The sequence below is a fragment of the Pithys albifrons genome, chromosome 6, assembly GCF_047495875.1.
Source record: "Pithys albifrons albifrons isolate INPA30051 chromosome 6, PitAlb_v1, whole genome shotgun sequence".
NCBI lineage: Eukaryota > Metazoa > Chordata > Aves > Passeriformes > Thamnophilidae > Pithys > Pithys albifrons.
This window is the reverse complement of record NC_092463.1, coordinates 2,262,158-2,280,237: the sequence shown is the minus strand read 5'-3', so window position 1 is coordinate 2,280,237 and position 18,080 is coordinate 2,262,158. Positions and strand designations below refer to the sequence as shown.

The window sequence follows — 18,080 nt, the reverse complement described above, 5'->3', positions numbered from 1 at the left end:
CCACTTTGATTACCAGATCATGGCACTCAGTGCCATGGCCAATCTCAGTTTAAAAACCTCCAGGTCTGAGAACCCACCCCCTCTCTGGGCAGCCCATTCCAATGTCTGAGCACTCTGTCTGCAAAGAAGTTTTTTCTGATATCTCACTTAAATTTCCCCTGGCAGAGCTTGAGCCCATCGTGCTCCGTTGTCCTACTGTTGGTTACTTGAGAGAAGAGACCAACCCCCACCTGGCTACAACATCTTTTCAGGGAGTTGTAGAGAGGGATAAGGTCTCCCCTGAGCCTCCTCTTCTCCAGGCTGAACACCCCCAGCTCCCTCAGCCTCTCCCCACAGCACTTGTGCTCCAGTCCCTTCTCCAGCCTCGTTGCTCTTCTCTGGCCCCACTCCAGCCCCTCAATCTCTTTCCTCAACTGAGGGGCCCAGAACTGAACACAACACTCAAGGTGTGACCTTAATTCCAGCTGTTCTGACTGTTCCCTGTTTTATTCCACAACACTGAGCTGCTCACCAGGGTTTGTTTTTTTTCTGACCATTCCCAAGCAGATATAAATATTAATTTTTACCTCCCCCAGAGGCAACAATGCTGTTAAAGCATAACCAGGTGTGATTGACTTGAGCTCAGTTCAGGATCCCTGTCCTTTACAAACCCCTGCTTTGTCCTTCTAAAACATTTGGGGTTTCAGAGTTGATAAAGAAAAGGATGGTTGGGAAATACTTTTAGCCAAGACCAAATGTCAGAAGAAACTATAAACCATCCTGGGGTGATGGGGGAGATGAGGGTGAGAACATCAGCCCCCAAAATCCAAGCACAGGAACAGAAGGTCACATAATGCACATGAAATCTTTTCTGAGGACATTTCATAAGTTGTGACACTTTCCCAAAGCATTTTTTTCCTGAAGTTTCACCAAATTGCCTCAAATTTAACTTCAGGTCTCTGACACACCCGTCCAATAGTACAAAACTGTGTGAAAAAGTGATTTTCCAGCTTGTTTTATTCAACTTAAAAAGCCCTTTGAATCTCTTTGAGGTAGCCCAGAGTTGAGTAATATTTTATATTAACCATGTCTAGGAAAAACATGGCAAGTGACTATAACAGAAGAGCATCTCATGCACAAACTCAGTTTTCTGTGGACACACAAACACTTGTGAATAAATATGAAGAAACCCTTCAAAGCCTGCAGGGTCGTTACGAGCGGGAGCTGCGGGAACTTGCGGAGCAGCAAAGAGAGGAGAAATCCCAGTGGGAGTTTGAAAGGGATGAGACTGCTCAGGAGGTCGCTGAAACCCACGAGCAGCTGAGGGAAAGTCTGGCAAGTGAAAAGGCTGTTTCTTCTGCCCTGAGCCAGGAGAGGGATCTCCTGGAGAAGAACTTCAAGGAAGAAGTGAACAAGTTGGTGTGCGAGAGGGAGCAGCTGGAGAAGGAGCTGCAGGATCTGAGGAGCTCTGCTGAGGAGCAGGAGAAAGAGCTGAGGGGGAAAATAGCCCAGCTCCAAAATGACCATGAGAAAGACCTCAAGGACAAAGACAAGCAAATATCTGATGTGGAGGAAAATGGGAAACTGGTGAGGCAAAAGCTGGAGAGACTGGAGAGTGAGTATAAGCAAGAAAAAGAGGAGCTCAACTCCAAACTTCTTGCTCTGGAGAGTTTGAACAAAGACATTTGTGTGCAAGCAGAGACAGAAAAGGCTGAGATGAGCTTGGAAATCGCAGCCCTTCGACGGGAGATACAAAAACTGCAGTGGGAGACGTGGAGCTTTTCCGCCCTCCAAAGCCACTACAGGGCCCTGGAGAGCGAGTACGCAAAAGCCAAGAGCCAAATTGCTTCTTGCCCTGGTCCAGCACCTCTGGGGGATGATGCAGAGGTCCTCCAGAACCTGCAGAAGGTGCATGAGCAGGCTGTGAAGGAGAATGTCAGGATGGCTGCCCAGATCCTCAGGCTGCGGCACCGGCTCCGAGCGGCGCAGCGGGAGCCACATCCCGGTCCTGGCTCAGAACCGGAGGAAGCAAATCCCAGTTTTGAAGGGTTGCCCAGTGATTGTCAAGATGCAGAGAAAGGAATGGATTCCAATGTCCTCCTGCCTTTGGAGGCTGATAGTACAGACCTGGAAGATACGATGGAGATGGATTCAGACTTGGAGGAAGGATGGGAGAAAGGCAGAGCAGGCAGCCACGTGCTCAAGGCACAGGAGTGTTGGATAGAAGGAAGTCAGGCAGCTCTGGGTGTTGATGGCACTCAGGATTGTGACAGGAGCCAAGAGCTGCTTTCTTGGGTGCCTCAGCTGCCAAAAAAGAAAGATCTCAAGAAAATTCCCGGACCAAAAATGCCACACAATGATATAAAACAACAGAAGGCTCATCTGCTCAATGGCAATGTAGCTCCCAAAAATAAAGGGTTTGTTTCTGATGCTTTGAAGCTGCAGGTTGAGCTGGAGGAGGCTGAAGAGCTGAGTGAAGCCTCTTCCCTGTTGGATCCTGTTCCTGGACCAACAACTGGTGACCTGAGGGACGTTCTAGCTCAGCTTTGGAAAAGGGTTGAAGAGTTGGAAGACAGATCCATGGCACAGGCTGAGCTTCTGTCTCTACAGGAAGAAATCCAGGTGGAAAACGAGGATTTGAAAGCTGAAATGATACAGTTAATTGAAAGGAATAAAGTGCTGGAAGACAACCTGCACAGGCTGAGAAGCCTTCATTGCAAACGAGAAGAAAGTGAGCTGGAAAGCCTCCAGTTCAAAGAGGAAAATACTCAGCTCCTCCAAAAAGTCAAAGAGTTGGGAGATTCCCAAGAGCAAGACACTCAAGGAAAGGTAGATGTGCAGAGCCACACAAGAGATGGGGAGCTGGAAGAACATCCCAGAGCATTCCCAGCCCAGCAGAACAATTTCCGGCGCGACGGCGCAGCGAGAGGAGCGCCGGTGGAAAAGAGGGAACCGCAGGAGCCCAACCCAAAGGAGAAGGTGCCAGCTCTGCCTGCCCCAAACTCCACGTCCTGCCACGGCGAGGAGAGGAGCGTGGTGCCCCAGGGCCTGCAGGGCACGTGCTCTGAGCTGCAGCAGAAGGTGGAGAGCCTGAGGTAACGTAGCCACACTAACCCGCCCGCCGCTCCGCTCGCTGCCCGGCTCCGCCATTAACCTCTGTAGATTAACCATGAGTAGCAACCAACACCATGGACTCCTCCCAACTCCTCCCATGGTGGAGAAGCACCGCTGGAATAAAGGATTGGGGGGGACTCCTCTGCCTGGCCAGGACCTAGAATCAGAATCAGACTATTCTGAGTTGGAAGGACCCACAAGGATCATCGAGTCCAACTCTTAAGTCAATGGCCCACACAGGGGATTGAACCCATGACCTTGGCATTGTTACAACCGAGTTTTAACCAACTGAGCTGATCTCAGGGTGGTGTTGACCCAAGGGGTGAAGCAGGAGGAACCTGCCAGCTGTCCTGTGGATGCAGTCACCATGTCTAGTCTGTAGTAGATAAACCCCTGCACTTCCATGTCCAAAATCCATGGTAACACTTCCAGAGTGCTTTTAGCTTTTACTAATATCACTTTGCTCCGTTTTGTTCCCTTTTAGTCCCGAGTGCTGCTCAGAACGCTGAAATTCTTTCTGCTTTTCTTAGTATTTCACTTAATACTGGAGAATTCTGGTGATTTGGAATGCTGAAAGGGCTTCTGTTTTTATCAATCTTTTAGTTAATGCTACAGAATTGCAGTGACTTTTTTCCCCAGTTAGGAACCCATCAGGTGTTTGATATGGTAAATACCATTATAACATAGAATATCACAGGTTTTACCAACTTGTTTTTAATTACTGTATTTCAGCAAGGATTTATTTGATTTTTTTTAAATGGATAAAGTGGCTACAAGTGGCTTAATTATTGCTCAGCACCAGCTTCCTGCAGGGAGTTGTTCTCTCAGGTGTTGAACCTGAGTTATTTCTGTACAGTCACTTGAGGACAGAAAAGGCACTTTCTAAGAGGGCTATTCCCAGAATTCTGAGTTCCAGCTGAGGAAATGGGTGACAAACTGCAGTCTCCTGGCACTCTGCATGTTGTGGTATTATTTGTAACTTGAGGGCTGAAAGAGAAAGAAACTTGTTAGATTTTAGCTCGCTTGAGCTATAAAAAAAATGCCAAAAAAGGCCCTTTTTTAATGAACTCTTACTCAGTAAGTGTAGAATATGAATGTGGCATTTATGCCTGGAACAAGCTGACTGTGGGTTTGCTTTGAAACATTACAGGCAGCTCAGGCTCAGGGTGTCAGCCAGAAATGTTCTCACTGTCTCCTCTCTCTGCCCCAGGTGTGAGGCTGAGAAGCTCCGAGAAGAAAATGCCATTCTGAAGAATGAAGTTAATTTATTAAACGAGGAAGGAAGCGCTTCCAGCCTGAAGCTGAGGGAGCTGAACGGGTCCCAGGAAGAAATGAGGTGAGAATTCCATGGGATGATGCACCTTGTGGTGCCTTCAGGCTCTTGCCATGATGGTTTCTCCCTTCTCTCCAAGCTCCTTTGTGTGTGAGATGTTGAATATTGTGTTTAGTTCTGGGCCCCTCAGTTCAGGAAAGATCTTGAGAGGCTGGAGCGGGGCCAGAGAAGAGCAACGAGGCTGGAGAAGGGACTGGATGTGGCACTGAGTGTCCTCTGAAACACCTCCAGGGACAGAGAATCCACCATGTCTTGATCCAACCCTGCTGTGATCACCAGCCCAGGGCATGGAGTGATCACAGTGGGGTTGGATCAAGGGTTGGACTTGATCTCAGAGGTCTCTTCCAACCCAACTGAGAAGAGCAACGAGGCTGGAGAAGGGAGTGGAGCACAAGTGCTGTGGGGAGAGGCTGAGGGAGCTGGGGCTGTTCAGCCTGGAGAAGAGGAGGCTCAGAGGTGACCTCAGCACTGTCTGGAACTCCCTGAAGGGAAGTTGTGGCCAGGTGGGGGTTGGTCTCTTCTCCAGGCACTCAGCAATAGGACAAGGGGGCACGATGGGCTCAAGCTCTGCCAGGGGAAATTGAAGTTGGAGAGCAGAAAAAACTTCTTTGCAGAGAGAGTGCTCAGGCATTGGAATGGGCTGCCCAGAGAGGGGGTGGATTCCCCATCCCTGGAGGTTTTTCAGCTGATCTTGGCTGTGGCACTGAGTGCCATGATCTGGTAAAGGGACCAAGGGTTGGACTTGATGATCTCGGAGATCTTTTCCAACCCAATCCATTCTATGATTCTATGGATGTGGCACTGAGTGAGAATCCACCATGTCTTGATCCAACCCCACTGTGATCACCAGCCCAGGGCACAGAGTGCCCTGGGCTGGTGATCACAGTGGGGTTGGATCAAGGGCTGGACTTGATGATCTCGTAGGTCTTTTCCAACCCAATCCATTCTATCATTCTATGATGTTCTACAGGTCTGAACTGGACTTATTTTGTGGTGCTGTTGGAAATCCAGCAGGCTGACAGGCTGTTCCTCACCCTTTTCCAGGCCCATTCCTAGAGCCAGGCTTAGCTGTGGGCACTGAGGTGACCCAGCAACACACCCAAGCCCAGGAGCTCCTCAGGAGCTGAACTGATGCAACTTTGTGCAGATTATTCCAGTGATTTGGTCTTTGGCAAGTAGAGAACCATCTGTGATCCTGGGATTTTAATTCCCTTCTGGAAAAGGCCTCCCTGGGGTACCTGGAGGAGTTGAGCCAAACTTACATAAAGCAATAATGCTGAGCTATAAATAAATATCCAAAATTACCATTTCTGGTGATATTATAAAACAGCCTGTTCTTAAAATAACGGGATCAACTAAGGGTGGAAAAGCCCTCTAAGATCATGAAGTCCAACCATTTCCCAGCCCTGCCAAGGCCACCACTAAACCTTGTCCCCAAGTGCCACATCCACATGGTTTTTTTGAGCATTTCCAGGAATGGGGACTCCACCACTGCCCTGGGCAGCTGTGCCAGGGCTAGACAGCCCTTTCAGTGAAGGAATTCTCCCTGTTACCCAACCTAAACTTGCATCCTCTTGTCCTGTCTTAACTAATACATTAATAAGTGATTTTGATGTTAATGAGCTGCCATTTTCCCTTAGGCAGAAAATAGAGGCTGTGAGGAAGGAGAAAGTGGCTGTACAGAAGATGGTTGAGAACCTGAAAAAGCAGGTGGGTGGTCAGAGCCCAGGACCTTCTCTGTGGAAACCATCACTGAACAAAAGCTGTTCCTTGAACAGTCACAAAGGCAGCAGAAAAATGACCATTTTATAAGTTTAAACTTTGGTAACTGTTCTTGTTACCTCATTGATTTGAGGCTTGTTTGGCCTGATCAAGACACAACAGCTGTAACTCTCCAGCTCAGAGTTTTGAGGGCACTTCCCAAAATCAACTTGGAGAGTTTACTTTGTATAAATACAAAGTTTAAACCTTTGTTTTGTGGTCTTTGTGGGGAATACTTTGCAGTGGTCCATGGGAACAGATGATGTGACTCAGCCTCTGGTTCTTTCCCAGCTGGCTGGGTCTAGGAATGCTGCCAGCTGGATCCATGGGATTGCCACTTTTATTTTAAGGGTGGTTTGTTTTCTGGCCAAAGTAGAAGGTTAAAGTAGCTTTTACATTCATGTCCTTCTCAGCATTGCTTAGGAAAATTCTTCTTGGAATAATCCACTGGGATAACCCTCAAAATGGCAAAGGGAAGGAGGAACAGTGGTGAGCTGGGTGACTGATAAACCTTGTCTAATTAAGGCCAATTAACTGCTCAGAGTCACAGTTGGAGAGACACTTGTCAGATCTTTAATCACTTTAATAGAAAGGGAATGTTAAAAATGTCATTCCCTGTGGCAAATCAGTCGTAGTGACTCTGCTGTCCCCACTCAGGTGGCAGAGCTGAAGACCAGGAACCAACAGCTGGACTCTGAAAATACAGAACTGAGCCAGAAGAACTCCAAGAATCAGGCAGATGTGCAGGATCTGAATCAACAGCTGGCAAGGGTGCTCAAGGAAAAGGAGAGGGAAGAGGGAAAGTGCACCCTGGAGGAATGGGAAAAGGAGAGACTGGTGCTGAAAGAGGAACTGGAAAGCTCCAAAATAAAGGTATGGATTATACTGGGATGACCCTGAGATCAGCTCAGTTGGTTAAAACTTGGTTTGTAATAATGCCAAGGTGATGGGTTCAATCCCCTGTGTGGGCCATTGACTGAAGAGTTGGACTCTGATCCTTGTGGGTCCCTTCCAATCAGAATAGTCTGGGATTCTGTGAATTGGCATCCCTGTCTTGGGATGTGTGTGGGCTCTCAAAGCTGAACTTTGCCAAGTGCCGCCTTAAACATTCCTGCAGGTGGCAGGAAGGAAAGCCCAACAGCAGCCAAAACCAGGAGGGAAAAGTGTGCAGGTTTGTCCTGAAAATGGAGCTCAGTGATTCCCAGTATTTCCCTGCACTTCCCACATGGGTTCATCCAGTGCCATCCCAGCTCTCTGCCCATTGGCAGTGGCTGCAGCATCCTCTGCTCAGCCCTCAGTGCTCTGGGAGTCTCCTGAACTGAAATCTGAGCCCTTTATTTTTTGCAGTCATCGAATCTGGTGTCGTCTCTGGAGATGGAGGTGTCCAAAATGAAGGTTCAAGCTCATCTGCTGGAGCAGGACAACCATATCCTCAAGCAGGAGCTGGAGAAGACAAAACAGGTATGGCATTGTTTCCCTGGAAGTGTCCCAGGCCAGGTTGGACAGGGCTTGGAGCATCCTGGGATTGTGGAAGGTGTCCCTGCCCATAAAAGGGATGGTCCTAAAGATCCCTTCCAACCCAAACCATTTTGGAAATCTGTTTGAGTGCCATCAGATCACACTCACCATCTTTTAATGCCTCCTGGGTTGGAAATAGTTACTTTTATGACCTTTCTTTAAAGAAATTAAGGGGATGTAACTGCTCTTGAGGCAGTCTCTGGGTCCAGTTCATGATTGTTCAGATATGGTTGGGCTCACTTGGACTTTGCCAAATGATTTTTGGGAGCAGTGGATCTACAGAGAGGAGCTTTGATCAGGACAAAGATTTAAAGCTCTAATCAAGGAATAGACAGGGCAAAGGGGATCCACAGGAGAGCATTTTCCTGTGGAACTGGTGATGACCCATTCAGCTCCATTGAAGGGCTGAGCTCTTCCATGTCCTCTCAGAATTCCTGTTGCTAAACCCAGCTGGAGATAAGGATGGAGATAATTTCCTGGAGGGCTCAGTTATCTCCTGTGTAAGCACAGTTCAAGTGGCTGTAAATACATGCTAATAAACACAGATAATGAAGGCTACAAATGAGTCACCTCCCTGATTAGGGCTCCACAAAGTCATTTTCTGTGCAGTGTAAAGCTCATTTGAGGCACCCAGTGCTCAGGGTAGATAATGGTCTTAAAAAGGGAAAGGAGCTGAGTCCTGCCCAGTAATGAGGGAGTTGTGGCTGGGTGGAATTCCAGGCAGGAGATTGGGTGAGGAAAGGCAAGAGAGCCTGGGGGAAGGCAGAGGGCTCAGCTGGGAAAAGGATCAGGAGTCAGCCAGTACAGTATTTTTCCCTCTGTCTTCCAACATGTGTTGATTTAGGTGGGATATTGGGAAGGAATTCCTGGGCAGGCCCTGGCACAGGTGCCCAGAGAAGCTGTGGCTGCCCCATCCCTGGGAGTGTCCCAGGCCAGGTTGGACAGGGCTTGGAGCACCCTGGGCTGGTGGGAGGTGTCCCTGCCCATGGCAGGGGTGGCACTGGGTGGGCTTTGATGTCCCTCCCCAACCCCAACTTTTTGATGCTTCTGTGGTTTCCAGGAGTAACATGGGAGAGAACCCTCTGGTCACTTCTCTCCAGGTGACCAACTCCCATCTCAAAGCAAAGAGCTCCAGAGTGGAGAAGAACAGGAATTGTGGCTGGTCCTACTTAATATGGAGAGCAGATCAAACTCTGCTTGACTTACAGGGAGCCTCAGGAGAGCTGGAGAGGGACTGGGGACAAGGGATGGAGGGACAGGACACAGGGAATGGCTTCCCACTGCCAGAGGGCAGGGACAGGTGGGATATTGGGAAGGAATTGGTGTTTGGGAGGGTGGGCAGGCCCTGGCACAGGTGCCCAGAGAAGCTGTGGCTGCCCCATCCCTGGGAGTGTCCAAGGCCAGGCTGGACAGGGCTTGGAGCAACCTGGACTAGTTGAGGATGAACCTTTAGAGGTCCCTTCCCACCTAAACCATTCCATGATTCCATGACTTGCACACCACATTCTGCAGCAGCACAGAAATGCAGCTGTGAGGGGTTTGCTTCCCACAGCTGCCCAGATGCCCTGACCTCTCTGACCTTCAGAATGAAGTTTCCAGCTTAATTACCAGGAATGAGAAGCTGCAGAAAGAGAAAGAAGCTCTGAGTGAGGAACTGAACAGATGTATTGACAAGGTGAGAAAACTGCCAACCCATCACTGTGTGCTGTTAAAATTCTTGTGTCTGTATCACCATAACCTCTAAAACTGCTTTAGGAAGTTTTTTGCCTTACCCTCAAGGCAGATAAAAGCAGAATTGCCCCTGCCTGGGTATTTTTTCTGCCTGGTCTGAGAGGGGAAAGCTTAAATTCTGCAGCACAACTTTCCTGTCATTTGATTATGTAGAAAATTCCAAGCATTGCAAGGAGGAGAGGCCTGGATATGAACACTGCAGAGTGTTCTTGGACTTGTATTGCAGCTTTGACATAGTGCAGCTCTGAACTTGAGCAGGGTCTGCACACTCCAAATAATGATCCTGTTGTGTGGAAATCCAGGCTGGGAGCTGGGGGGGTTGTGCTTTCTTTGTGTTGCTGTAACTCCCTCTGGGTTAACCCTCAAAGCCAAACTGAGTTCCAGAAGATCCTGAGTGAGGATTCTCCATGTGATCTCCTTGCAGGTAGCTCAGGTCAGCTGCTTGGAGAGTGCAATTGGCAGCTTGAAGCAGGAGCAGAAATCTTGGGAACAGCAGAGCCAGGCACTGAAAGCACAGCTCAGCATCTCACAGGAAAAGGTACAGAATGTGGAAACATAGAATCAGTTGGGTTGGAAGAGACCTCTGAGATCATCAAGTCCAATCCTTAATCCAACCCCACTGTGATCACCAGATCATGGCACTCAGTGCATGTCCAGTCTCACCTTAAAAACCTCCAGGGTCAGAGAATCCACCCCCTCTCTGGGCAGCCCATTCCAATCCCTGAGCACTCTCTCTGCAAAGAATTTCTTTCTGCTCTCCAACTTCAATTTCCCCTGGCAGAGCTTGAGCCCATCGTGCCCCCTTGTCCTATTGCTGAGTGCCTGGGAGAAGAGACCAACCCCCAACTGGCCAGAACTTCCCTTCAGGGAATTCCAGACAGTGCTGAGGTCACCTCTGAGCCTCCTCTTCTCCAGGCTAAACACCCCCAGCTCCCTCAGCCTCTCCCCACAGCACTTGTGCTCCAGTCCCTTCTCCAGCCTCGTTGCTCTTCTCAGTTGGGTTGGAAGAGACCTCTGAGATTATCAAGTCCAACCCTTGATCCAACCCCACTGGGATCACTCTGGCACTCTGTGCCCTGGGCTGGTGATCACAGTGAGGTTGGATCAAGACATGGTGGATTCTCTGTCCCTGGAGGTGTTTAAGAGGACACTCAGTGCCACCTCCAGTCCATTCTCCAGCCTCGTTGCTCTTCTCTGGCCCCGCTCCAGCCCCTCAATCTCTTTCCTCAACTGAGGGGCCCAGAACTGAACACAACACACATGACACCTGGTCCCTGCACCCCAAATCCTGGTCCAGCAGGGCTGATTGCTGCTCCTTGCAGGTGCAGAGCCTCGATGAGACCCTGCAGAGCACCACCCTCCAGATGTCCCGACTGAAATCCGACCTGCAGGCGACGCAGCAGGAGAAGGAAACGCTCAAACAAGAGGTCCTGTCTCTGCACAAGCAGCTGCAGAGCAGCAGTGAAAAGGTAAGACCTTCAGGAGGCTCAAAAGTTAACTAGAATTGTTGTATATTCTATATAATGTTTGGATTTTAAATAGATTTTTAGAATTTTAAAGTGTTGAACACAAAGATGAGTTTCCATCTCCTGATTCTCAATCTTTCCCTGAAAGAAATTATTGCCAAAACCCACCCCTAAATCCATGAACTGTATCAATTTACACCTTTAACTATAAAAATTAACTCACTAATGGACTGAGGGTCGATTTTCAGTCCAACTTGGTTTTGAAAGGTACAGAATTATGCCAGACTCTCTTGATTAATGAGGATTTGTAACTGGAGGAGGTTGTAACTGAGTGATCTTGGAATTGGTGTTATGGATTCAGTTGGTAATTTGGCTTCTTTGCCTTGTAATTAAGGAATATTTAATGTCCACATGGAAAAGAGGCAGTTTCAACATTGTACAGCAGGAACCAAATTGCAGCTATTACTGGATAATACAGAATACTGAGAGCTCTAAACAGAGCACAAATTGCTTTATTTCTCTGTGGTGCTGAACTCTGTGCACTCCCTCTGCACAGTTATTATCCAGGATTTCAGGGAAGGGAAGCACTGGGGCTTTGCAAGTTGGGTGAAGGCTGGGAGGGAGTTGGGAATCCTCTGCAGTCACCAAAAATCAACTTAACCCCCAGCTGAATAGAGGCAATTCTGCTTCTTTGTTCAAGGCCTAACCCTGCCATTCTGTCTGTCTTAAGACTCGGGTTCTGGAAGGGGCTGTGCCTTCCCCAGGGCTCCAGGACCAGCACTGGGATGAACTGGAGCAGCTGAAGGAGCAGGAGCAGAGGCTGCTCAGGCAGGACAATGAGAGGCTGCAGAGGGAAGTGCAGAGCACCAAAGCAGACCTGGCTCACTCCAGGGAGAAGGTAATTGGGACAGGTCACAGAAGGGCTGGAGTTGGGAGGGAGCTCTGGAGATCATAGAATGGATTGGGTTGGAAAAGACCTCCAAGATCATCAAGTCCAACCCTTGGTCCAACCCCACTGTGATCACCAGCCCAGGGCACGGAGTGCCCTGGACTGGTGATCACAGTAGGGTTGGATCATGACGTGGTGGATTCTCACTCAGTGCCACATCCATAGAATCACAGAATCATAGAATGGATTGGGTTGGAAAAGACCTCCGAGATCATCAAGTCCAACCCTTGGTCCAACTCCAGTCCCTTTACCAGATCATGGCACTCAGTGCCACGGCCAAGCTCAGCTGAAAAACCTCCAGGGATGGGAAATCCACCCCCTCTCTGGGCAGCCCATTCCAATCCCTGAGCACTCTCTCTGCCAAGCATTTTTTTCTGCTCTCCAACTTCAATTTCCCCTGGCAGAGCTTGAGCCCATCGTGCCCCCTTGTCCTATTGCTGAGTGCCTGGGAGAAGAGACCAACCCCCTGCCCAAGCAGGTTCACCCAGAGCAGGTGGCACAGGTCACCCCCAGGTATCTCCAGAGAAGGAGACTCCACACCCCTCTTAGGATGTGTCTCCTCTTCCAAAGAAATCACTGTTAATTCTTGTCCAGGATTCTGGTCTGGCTTCCAGTTAACACCCTTTCTTTTTTTATCCTTTTAAAAAAGGATTCTTAACATTCCCAGCATTCTTCTTGTGCAGTTTCTTGGCTCACAGTGTTAGAGGAGGAAAGGAGGAGAGAAGGACAAGATAAAATGTCAAAAATACCCCAGAGGTGCCCAGAGAAGCTGTGGCTGCCCCATCCCTGGGAGTGTCCCAGGCCAGGTTGGACAGGGCTTGGAGCACCCTGGGCTGGTGGGAGGTGACCCTGCCCATGGCAGGTGGTGGGAATGGATGGGCTTTAATGTCCCTTGCAACCCAAACCATCCTGTGATTCTCTGAGCCCCAAATTGGTTGGTCCTCAGTATTTTAGGTGAAATAGATTCATGTCCCTTCCAACCCAAACCATTCTGGAATTCTCTGAGCCCCAAATTGGTTGGTCCTCAGTATTTTAGATGAAGTAGCTGCAATTTTTGAATGATCTGGACCATCTTTCCACCTTTGCTCTTCTCTGATCCCTCCAGATCCGCCAACTGGAATCCACAATCCTGTCCCTGAAGCACCAGAAGCACCAAAGCCAGTCAGGCATCGTCAAGGCCATGGAGCAGGAGAAGCTGAGCCTGAAGAGGGAGTGTGAGCAGCTGCAGAAGGAACTGTCATCTGCCAACAGGAAGGTTGGTTTGGGCTGGGCAAGGGAGAACCTGTAAATTCCTTCTTTTCCTCAGAGTTTTGTGCCCTTTCTCCCTGTCCCAAGGAGCTGGCTGTGCCCTCCACATCTGCAGGGATGGGATGCTGTGGGACATCACACAAAGCATCACATTTCTCCAGATAACTCCTGGTTTTCAGTCTTTATATTGAATTGTTCATGACTTGAGTATTGGGGAATAAAAATTAAAATTAAAAAAATAAAGAGATAAAATAACCAACTGCTGTTTTTCTCCTCTTGTCTCGGGCAGATCAACCAGATGAATTCTCTGGAACGGGAACTGGAAACCAGCTCAGAGAATGAAGGGCTGAGGAAAAAGCAAGTCAAGCTGGATGATCAATTAATGGAGGTACTTCCCAATTAGTGCTGCCTGAGGGGCTTTGTCACTGACTCAGAGTCTGTGGGTTTATTTGAAAAGATCTTCTAGAGAAAACTAATTGCAACTAGAAAAATTCATCTCTCCTGAAATTTAACTTCATCTTTCATGGCCAAGATGAGTGCAACAATTGTTGGGGTTTATCATGAATCACTGAAGGCTTCAGATAGAAAATCAAATAGCAAAGAAATTTTTCTGTGCTTTGAGGCAAGGCTAAAACTTCCCTCTTCCTTCCTAAAATGTGTCACTCCAAATTTTCTGACTAATATTTATCTTATGCAGCTCTTAGTGTAGAAACCTGTCCTGATTTATTAAGGATTTATTTATTTATTTATTAAGGATTTATTCAATTTGCTGAATTGAAGCCTTGTTATCTAAATTGTGAGAAATTAACAATTATTTGCTGAATTCAAGCCTTGTTATCTCATCTAGATCTTGATAAATTAACAGTTTACACAACTTGTTGCTGTTTTCACTCGTGCCTTGAAATTTTCACTGGAGATTCTTCCAAATCTTCCAAATTATGCTGAATATTCAAAGTGCCCAACTCTGAGGAATCCTCGGAATGGGCAAAGTTGAACTGTGGTTTGTGTGTCACTTAAGACCAGCCCAGACCTCTGAGCTGATGTCCTGGATTTGAGTTTAAAACACAACATTAAAAAGAAAGAAAACCACAGAATTTTGGCTTTTCCCATAAACTGAAACATCTTCTCCATGAGGCTTTTATAATTCTGTATTAAAAGACTTCCAGAGAGCACATAGGGATCATTATGCTGACTATATAATGTAATTAGCTATAAAACCATAAAAACTTGATTAGTAAAGATGAGATTTTGCCAAGTTAATGAAAAGACTGTTTATATCCCTGTGCTTTTATTTATATAGTCTTAATTAAGCTTTGGGACAGTGCCAAGCACTTTAAACCCTTCGGGGTAAACTCCAAGCAGGGAATTAATTGTGTTTTCCATTGAACTGGGGGTTTGGAGCACTCAGGGGTTTGTCCCTCCTGTTCCCACTTTCCAGGCAGGTGTGTATGACATTTGTGACCTCTAACTCTCTCTTTTGTGCCTGTTGTCCTTTTGTTCCTGGCTAACCTGGCTAGAGCTCAGTGGTTGGAAGTAGCAGAGAAGGGGGCAGTTCTCTTTCTGAATTAGTGTGCGAAGGTAGAGCAATAATTTTTCATGTTCCACCAACAGCATGGAGAAAACATCTTTTTTTTTATGCCTTTTTTTTTATTATTATTCCATGCATGTTTTCAGTAAAGAAGCCACTATTCATTTGAATGTCAGTTTTTGACTCTGTGTCGTGCAATGGGATTCTGTGCCCCAAGAAGTTGCATTTCTAAGGCACTGCCATGAAAATGGGGAGAAATAACCCAACTGAAGCCAAAAAAGATTTAAAATTGAAAGTGAGAAGGTGAAAAGTGGCTTCTTACTAACCCCATTGGCTGTGAGGTTTGGAAGGTTTTGCCTATTTACCTCTGGTGCTTGCATGCTTTTTCCATTTTATCCTTAAATTTGCTGCTCTGTGATCCCACTTGGCATCATCCCAATAGTGTAGCAGGTTCATTATTGCTCCATTTTCCTCCACAGCAGGACTGTGTTGTTTTCATTATTGTTTCATTAGTATTTATTTTTAAGATGCTCTTACCACTAATTGTTTCTTCATTAGATGCTCTTGTGCTTCACAACATGAGAGGAACCCCTAAAGAAATTCTACCAAAAGCTCATTATTTTCACTGTTTGTATTGTCAGGAAAAGACCAATTCCTTTCCAGACAAGTTGACTTAAGAGAAAACCCCCCCAGATAACTTAAAATAATACAAATAGTTTTCTTTTGGAGTGCTTATAAACTTATTTCTGTTTCCCTGGGCCAGCAGAGATCAGGAGATGGTAAAAGGGCCAGAGGAGCTGCACCACAGTAAAATATATTTATAATTAGAGATTAACTCAAGAGGTGAAAAACAATTCCAAATTGAGGCCTTAATTTTATCACTTGTGAAAAGAAATTTGAATCACTTGTGAAAGGAAAATTAAACCCACTATGATAATCTTACCCACCTTTTCCTAAGGGAACAGAGCAATAGGTTTGGGATAACAAGTGAGAATTTATGGGGTCAACTAGGGAAGAAATTATTTATGCTACACCAATTCAAGCTGCAAATCAGCTTGTCTGAAACATCAGGGATTTTTACTCTGGAGTTTTTTAGCATTATAAACTATTCCAGCTGTGAGTTACTCACCTGGGGTTTACTTCAGTCTAAAAAAAATTCAAAATTACTTCATGTGACTGCGTTGGCTCTTAATATTTTACACTTAGGAGTGAGCATAAGGCAAGATACACAGGGTTTGAAACCTTGAATTTTATGGGATCAAATTGCTGAAAACATCAGAGGTGACACTGAAAACGTGTTGTGCTTTGGGAATGTTCTCTCTCCATCCTAAATTAAAAACTACAAACAGCACAACTTCAGTGCTTTTATTTGTGAGCAGATTCTCTTTTCAAAAGAGAAAATTCTGAAGGAGATTAAAGCAAATTCTGAGATGGAGGTTAAAGCAAAAATGAAGTTAACTCTCCCCTAAACTAAACTTGGATAGGTCTCCCCAGAAACTCAGGTGTGAAATGATGGATCACAGCCCAAATTCCTTTAGAACTGCATGGAATTGTGTTGGGTTTTTTTCCCTTGGAAAAACTTGACTGTTGAGCTTCTCCTCCCGAGTCCAGGCTTGTTTCTGTTGCACACACCAAACCTGGGAGCATCCCCAGTAACGCCCTGGGGGGTTGGGGAGCAGCATCCCCAGTAATGCCCTGGGGTGGGGGGGGGGGAGCAGCATCCCCCAGTAATGCCCTAGGGGGGGGGGGAGCAGCATCCCCCAGTAATGCCCTGGGGGGGGGGGGAGCAGCATCCCCCAGTAATGCCCTGGGAGGGGGGGAGCAGCATCCCCCAGTAATGCCCTGGGGGGTTGGGGAGCAGCATCCCCCAGTAACGCCCTGGGGGGGGGGGGGGGGGGTGCAGCATCTCCCAGTAATGCCCCGGGGGGGGGTGGGGGAGCAGCATCCCCCAGTAACGCCCCGGGGGGGGGAGCAGCGTCCCCCAGTAACGCCCCGGGGGGGGGGGGGGGGGGGAAGCAGCATCCCCAGTAATGCCCTGGGGTGGGAGGGGGGGGCAGCAGCATCCCCCAGTAACGCCCGGGGGGGGGGGGGGGGGGGGAGGCGCAGGTGGAGCAGCATCTCCCAGTAACGCCCTGGGGCAGCCTCATCCCTGATAATGCCCTGGGAGACCAGCAGCATCCCAATGATACCTGGCGGGAGCCTCATCCCAATAATAGTGACCTGGGGGAGCCTCATCCCAATAATAATGCCCTGAGGGGGGAGCAGCATCCCTAGTAATAATGCCCTGGGGGGGGAGCAGCATCCCCAGTAATAATGCCCTGGGGGGGAGCCTCATCCCAGTATTGCCCTGGCAGGGGGAAGCAGCATCCCAATAATGCCTGGGGAAGCATCCCAATGCTTTTGGGGGAGCATCATCCCAATAATGCTTGGGAGAGCATCCCAATAATGCCTGGTGGGGAGCATCATCCCCAATGCCTGGGGAGCATCCCAATGCCTGGGGAGCATCCCAATGCCTGGAGCATCCCTGGCACAGCAGCAGCGCTCACAGGTGGCTTTCCCCCCTCTGCAGATGCTCCACTCCGGCGGGACGCGTAGCCGGAGCCCTCATTCCCGGGAGCTCCAGCAGCAGCAGGGCTGTGCCCTGGTGCCCAAGGAGCAGCTCCTGCAGCTCCAGCAGCAGCTGCTCCAGGCGGAGAGGAGGAGCCAACGCCTCCAGGAGGAGCTGGAGAGTCGCCCCTTGGACACGGCCGTGCAGCAGGTAAAGCTCCGACCCATCTGCGGGTTGTCCCTTAGGATTGGAGTCTGGGATTTTCCAGCCTGGTGAGATCCATTCTCTGATTATGCCAGTTCCAAAGGGAACATCCAGCCCATCCAAAACGGGCACAAAATGAGGGTCACAATGGTGTTCTTTGGCCCCTGTGCTGAGCCCCACGTGGTTCCCTTGAGGCCAAAGGAAAAGGAAGGGACAAACCTGTTGGTGCAGATGATGGCACAGTCTGGGCCAGAGTGGGGGGGCTCCTCCTGGCCAGGGGCTGCTCCTCCTCTGGATCCAACCAGTGGTCCCAGAAGTCCCCAAACCCCCAGATTGTCTCCCCTCAGGTTTGGGTGGGAGCCCCCAGTGCCTCCCCCAGGGCAGGGAGTTCCACACTGGGGGATCTGACTCTGGCAGTCAGGGGGGATTTTGGAATTGTTGGTGGCCCATGGGCAGAGCTGAGCCCTCAGGTGGGTGTGGAGGTGCCAAGGAGTCCCTGCAGGGCAGTTCTCCCAGCTCCTCTGCCAGGCTTCTTTCCCAGCCAGCTCCCAGCCTGAGGGCTCAGCTGTGCCCTGGACAGCTGCTGCCAATGGGCCATTGGGAACAGTTGCTGGGCAATGGCCCAGAGGGTTTGGAATGCCCAGCTTTGGGCACACCCACACAGGGACAAACTGGGCCCACCTGCTCAACTGGGACAGCCA

General features: G+C 48.6%; 1 protein-coding gene across 4 annotated transcripts in view; it reads left to right on the top strand.

Annotated features, from left to right (window-relative positions):
- Nucleotides 1–18,080, top strand: part of NIN (ninein) — a 77,635-nt gene that overhangs the window by 41,771 nt on the left and 17,784 nt on the right. For 3 of the 4 annotated variants that reach the window (XM_071557194.1, XM_071557192.1, XM_071557193.1), the window contains exons 17-28: nucleotides 1,074–3,074; nucleotides 4,304–4,429; nucleotides 6,067–6,136; nucleotides 6,845–7,060; nucleotides 7,535–7,648; nucleotides 9,258–9,380; nucleotides 9,861–9,974; nucleotides 10,759–10,905; nucleotides 11,633–11,800; nucleotides 12,957–13,106; nucleotides 13,389–13,487; nucleotides 17,197–17,385. In XM_071557194.1, coding sequence (XP_071413295.1) covers nucleotides 1,074–3,074; nucleotides 4,304–4,429; nucleotides 6,067–6,136; nucleotides 6,845–7,060; nucleotides 7,535–7,648; nucleotides 9,258–9,380; nucleotides 9,861–9,974; nucleotides 10,759–10,905; nucleotides 11,633–11,800; nucleotides 12,957–13,106; nucleotides 13,389–13,487; nucleotides 17,197–17,385 — 3,517 coding nt within the window. The remainder of the gene's footprint in view (nucleotides 1–1,073; nucleotides 3,075–4,303; nucleotides 4,430–6,066; nucleotides 6,137–6,844; nucleotides 7,061–7,534; nucleotides 7,649–9,257; nucleotides 9,381–9,860; nucleotides 9,975–10,758; nucleotides 10,906–11,632; nucleotides 11,801–12,956; nucleotides 13,107–13,388; nucleotides 13,488–17,196; nucleotides 17,386–18,080) is intronic. The other variant, XM_071557195.1, reaches the window with a different exon arrangement.